This window comes from Gracilinanus agilis, chromosome 1, assembly GCF_016433145.1.
Source record: "Gracilinanus agilis isolate LMUSP501 chromosome 1, AgileGrace, whole genome shotgun sequence".
NCBI classification, from domain to species: Eukaryota; Metazoa; Chordata; class Mammalia; order Didelphimorphia; family Didelphidae; genus Gracilinanus; species Gracilinanus agilis.
Genome location: NC_058130.1, coordinates 538,840,779 through 538,846,778, shown reverse-complemented (window position 1 = coordinate 538,846,778; position 6,000 = coordinate 538,840,779). Strand labels below are relative to the sequence as shown.

The 6,000-nt window shown below is 37.5% G+C and overlaps 1 protein-coding gene across 1 annotated transcript in view; it reads right to left on the bottom strand.

The window, feature by feature from the left end:
* The window catches only part of ZNF521 (zinc finger protein 521), a 199,126-nt gene that overhangs the window by 26,902 nt on the left and 166,224 nt on the right, over positions 1-6,000 (bottom strand). Inside the window, exon 4 of the mRNA XM_044682955.1 lies at positions 4,074-4,189. Coding sequence (XP_044538890.1) covers positions 4,074-4,189 — 116 coding nt within the window. The remainder of the gene's footprint in view (positions 1-4,073; positions 4,190-6,000) is intronic.

The following is a 6,000-nucleotide window of genomic DNA, read 5'->3' as shown; positions in this document are numbered from 1 at the left end:
CCCCTCCCTCCACCCCTGCCCTTACCTCTATCTCTGTGTATCTATCTGAATATGACTAATGGGGGGTATTTATTTTGATTGATTATATACGTTGTGCTTTTCTTTCTCAATGTGTGGGGAGGAGGAGGTGGGAGGAAAAGACAATTTTCTTAGGCTAGAAAAAAATTAAAGAAAAAAATGTACATGCAAAGATCTAAGTCACTGCCAACAAAGTGGCTTGATTTTATCTTTTGTCTTGGCCAACAGATTTTACTTTTTGGACTGACATGTTATTTCCTAATCTCAATTATTTTTTCTAATTCATCCACTTAATAAAATTGTATTTTGTTTTTCCCAGACTTAACATGCCCAGGATCCACACAGGAGATGAAAAAAAAATCAATATTTAAAAAAATACATTAATTCTTTCTTCTAACCTTCAATGTAGAAGTAACTGGAATAATAAATATAAACACAAAGGGCTAAGAATGCCTTAGGTTATAACCTCAAACTAAGGAACCAAAGAACTAGGAAATGTGAAGTGAGAATTGCTGGCTTGGTGATGAACATATCACAGGAACTTCATAGGCACCATATGTATACATGTACAACTAGATTGTAATACATTGGCCTCAAACAACCAGATCCTCATCTCGTGCTGCTAATGCTCTCATTCTGTAGCAGAAGCTACATATACTGATAGGACCTCGAATTTATCAGTTCAGCCTTTGTTTCCGGCCAGACAATGGACATTTGATTTTTAGTCCTGGTCATACCAAACTAACATTACTGCCCCCTCGGGTTATAAATCAAGTTAGCATTTTGGCTTATGAGATCAGGGCATGTTTGGCTGAATTAAAATGAATGAGTCAGAAATTATTCAAACTGTACTCTGCCACTGAGATCATAAGCATTTCTGAAGAGTGAACAGAGTCGAATGAAGAGAATAGAAAACAATGGCTTTCAAACACTATATTCCACGAAACCCTTGGGTATCCTAAGATATCACTAGGGGTTCCTTGAAAAAAAAACTGGGGTCCTGATCGATATGTTTAATTATGTCTGCTCTATTACCTCTGGGCCCCACACCAAAACTGTGCTTGGGGCTGGGATTCCGGCAGTGAAAACAATGAAGGGTACACATCTCAAAGGGCTAACATCTACTAATAAAGAGAAAAATGAAAGTTTAGTTATCTAGCTCTTAGATGGAGTACAAAAATTGCATTTTCAAATGCTTATTCCCACTTCCCAGGCCCTGGACACTGTTCCAAAATGAAAGGTACCATGGAATCCTGGATGGATGCCAGGACATAGAATTAGGAAGACTTGAGTTCAAATCTTGACTCTCACAAAGTGATCGTGTGACCTTGGCTAATGACACATCCTCTAAGGTCTCAGGCAACTCAGTCTGTCTGTTATAAGCAATTTCCTGATCTGCACTGGAAGAAAGAGTTTCTATTCTAGTATACCCTACATTAATTAAATTATAGCTCGAACATTTATTAAACCTTTGAGTAGAGGTGAGGAGGGAGAACACCAGTGGAAAAACTTTGAAATGGGAGAGAAGAACAACATGTGTGAGGACATGTAAGGAAGGATTAAGTCAGATGATTGGGAAGGTAGAAAAAGACCAGATTGTGAATTGAACTTTAGATTTAAATACCAAACGAAGGATTTTATATTTGATTTTAGAGGTACTAGGGAGCCAATGAAATTTATTAAATAGGACAGTGCGACATGATTAGACCTACATACAACACATGGTTTGGATTCCTATAATCTAATGGTGCTGGCAAGAGAGGGTGAAGTCCTGCACTAGGATAGTGAATGTGTGAAGGGAATGTATGTGACTGATTTTTGTAGAAAAAGAAATAACATTTGGCAATTGTTTGGTCACATGTGATAAATAAGAGATGGGAACTAAAGTTTTCAGAAATTTTGAACCTGGGTAGTAACTGAAAGAATGATTCTACCAAACTCGTGCCCCTGAAACAGACTAAAAAATAACTAGGAAATATTTAACAAAATAAATAAGAACACAATATAATATAGATAATGCTGATTTGTGGTTTTCTAAGGCAATATGTGATTCAGGGAAATGCTGTTTGAGTTTGACTCCACTACTTTAGACAGTAATATATGAGTTTAGTAGGAGATTGGGTTTGGGAGGGAAGATAATTTTGGATGCACTAAATTTGATGTCTATAGAATATATTGTTCCCAATAACCAATAGGCAAGACTGGAGTCCAGGAGAGAAATTGGACATAGACATCTATACAGGGATGACAATTAAATTTATCAGAGCTGATGAGATCACCAAGTGAGAGTAAACTCACAAAAAAGAAGAAGAAGAAGAAGAAAGGCCAGGTAGAATCTATTCGATGCTGTAGAGAGGTCAAAAAACCATAAAGATTAAGAAAAGACCATTAAATGTGGAAGAAACTACTAGTAACTTTGGAGAGAACAGTTTTAGTGAAATGACAAGGTTGAAAGCTAGACTACCAAGAGTTAGGAAGTGAATGAGAGAAGAGGAACCAGAAATAATGGCATGGATGGCTTTCTCAAGGAGCTTTGCTGAGAAAGAAAAGAGAGAAGTCATTAGGTATGGAGCGCGATATTGTTGTAGTTTAGTTGTTTTCAGTTGTGTCTAACTCTTTGTGCCTCCTCCTTTTAGTGTTTTCTTGGCAAAGATACTGGGATGCTTTGTCATATTCTTCTTCAGCTTATTTTACAGATGAAGAAACTGAGGCAAACAGGATAAAATGAATTGCCCAGGGTGGGTATCTGAACCCAGTTTTCTCGCTTGGCACTCTACCCCCTACCCCACCTAGCTACCTACGATGTTCTGGGTTAAAAGCTTGGGTCTGCCACTACCTGTAGGAACTGAGACTAATCATATCTCTTTTCTCTAAATCTCAGTAACCTTCTCTATAAAATTAGTGATTTGGACTAATTTTGAAGGTGCTTTCCCCTCCTATAATTATGTTCCAAAATATCACTAAAAACAAGATCCTATTCCAAAAGTCACATTAACTAAGTCTCCCACCATCCTTCACTGGATATTCCTGAATGACCAAAACAATTTTATTGCAATAAAAATAGAATTATTGTCAATCAGACACTTTTAACAAGATTTCCTTCTAAACAACATATAAGACTTGCTTCTTTTCTCTTTCCCATTCATTAGTAATCAGAACAAGTTATGACTCTTCTTAGAAATGATAAGAAAAACTCAGTTTTATTTTTAAAACCACATCTAGTAATGCATTATGATACTCGCATTCATTCCCTTGTGCCTTCATATATTCTTTTTATATGGCTTTTCTTATAGCCTGTTTACACATAGACTGATCACTAAAGGGGTCTAAACATATTGCAAGGTTTCTACTATAATAAATTAATAATGATACCTTAAACTATTCAGTCACTAATAATCATCTCTTCCCTTCTTAAACAAGAGAAGCAACATAGTTTCACATAAAACATTTCACATGTCTAAGGAGATGAAGCAACAGAGACAGACTTTCTCTGATATCTTTTTCCACAGAGTAGCTGTTCAGAGTGGAGCCTATGACATCTATAGACCGATCTAGCTCCACTTCCTAGCAGATTCTAAGTAAAAGCAACCTCCTTCTACTCAGAGTAGAAATGAAGAAACTTGTGACTATTTTCCCCTTTCTCTTCCCTCCAATTTCAAGCCCCTTTTGAGGCCAGAACACACCTGGGTGGCTATCTACCATGGTGGTGGCTCCGTGAGAATTAAGCCTAACAGGGGATGAGTGTTAGTTAGGGGAAGGGAAACCCGATCCCAACGGTCCTGAAATTTCATCCCTCGACTTTATGCCATCAAACTGGTAGGCCCATTAACAGATCCGTTCTACTTCTTTTATGATTGATAGCAGCCAGAGGTGAGCTATTTTTGGTATCCGTTAATCCAAAATCCTATTCTCCCCTTGCTCTAATACACACACACACAGCTTTGGGGAGGAGCCCAGGATGAGTGATGTCATGAATCCAGATTTTAAAACGCTTTGTTTCCTACAATCATAACAACCAAATTCTATTTCAGCCCTCCTCCTCGTGGGGAAATTACCTGCAACTCTGTTTGGAAGAAAAACTTCTGTGGACATTGTGTGCAGTCATAGATCTTGTCTTCCTGTCCATGGGCTGAGAAAATATGCTGCTGCAACTTGTTGGCTTGGACGAACACTGCAATGATAAAAAGCATGGTGAACTTTAAGTTATTTCATTTTAAAAATGCATTTAGTCAGTTATTTCCCCGAGAAGGCCCAGGAGTATGGCTGACACACCGCCTTCCTGGGTTTGGCTGGGGCCATCTAACTGGTGAGAGTGAAGTTGCATTTGTTAACTGCTGCCTTCTCATGTTTGTTGAGATGAACTCTACTCTGTGTCTAATTCAGTCCAAACAACTGCAAAGGAAAGATTTATAGATGCCTTGCTCTCTGCAATTCACTTAAAAAAATAAAGCTGGAAATTGTCAAATGAGCAGCCCTGAGAATGAACAAAAAATGACTCATTTCCCAGCAACCCACAGGTTAAGAAAGCCTAGATGCCAAAGCTCTGTTTATTGTATTTGCCCAGAGTTGTAGCTAGCAAACAGTTCTCTATTTAAATGTGTTAATGCTAAAAATTATATCCCACAGCTACTCTGGGGCACTGTCTATAAATGTGAAACAGAACGGCAGGTAAATTCTCTTTGGATACTTTAAGATCAACTCTGCCTACACACTGAATGCAAGGGTTTCAATAATATAAACATGTTCAATTTTAATGACTACAAAACAAGGCCCTAAGACTGTGTAACAGTTTACCTAGGAGACATACTATTAATAATTAAATTGTATATGCCAGAGGCAGTGTTTGGGTTGGCAGAACTGACTTCTGATGGATGCCTTGTGCACTGTGACCTAAAAAAAGTTTGCATCTACAATATTAATCTGTATAGGCAGGGAAAGGATTTATTAAAGATGCTGGCATTTGACTTTGACTCCACTCTAATCATTAAAATTATTCTAATTGCAAGCCAACATAAAATATTAGAATATTGTTCTTGTGAGTCATACATTTTAATCACATTTCTCATTACCTTAAAGGACTGCTCAGATTTCTTCTTCTACATACCATGCTTTGTTCTGGAGATTTTTTTTTCATTGTCATTTCTAAAATTCTTTCAAGATCCACTAATACAGTTTAGGTCTGATGGCACATCAAATGCTCTCGCTAATAATTAATGTATTGTTGCCTCCTTACCCCATCAGTAAAAAAAAAAATTTTTTGAAAAAAAGAACAGCATTTTAATACAGTTCAGCATCAACTAATTTCCATCCACCTTCACACATTTTAAAACTACTAGCTCAAATGTTAAAGGATTATTTTATCAGGGATCTTACTCATTGGGAGAGCTATGATTAGGTGATTAGGATTATTTTGTGAAGTGTTATATCAGGTTTCAGAAAGGAGTCCTTGTCTTCAACTTGTTTCTTTATTTTTAAAAAAAAATAAATTTTACCTTCTATCTTGGAATCAATACTAAGTATTGGTTCTAAGGCAGAAGAAGACAATTGGGGTGATGTAACTTTCCCAGGGTCACACAGCTAAAAAGTATTTGAGTCAGATTTTAATCCAGCACCTCTCTGGTTGGCTCTTAGTCCAATGAACCACCTTCCCTACCGGTTTCTCAACTCTACGTACCTTCAGATACATTATGTTGTGGCAACTTTCTCATATCTGTACGAGAAGAGCATGGTATAGTAGGAAGAGGACTGAATTTAGAATCAGAGGACCTGGACTCAGCTCTTGATCGCTAACTGTCTGTGAGATGAGGGGCACCATTTCTCTGGACATCTGAATTTCCTTATCTACAAAATGAGGGGGTTAGCCTGGAAGGAATTTGAAGTCTCTTGCAATTCTAACTTGATGAGGCTACTATCCTTCTGAGGTTACATTCCTCCCCTGGTAACTCATTTCTCCTGTAAAAAGCTTACTAGCATCCACAGTAC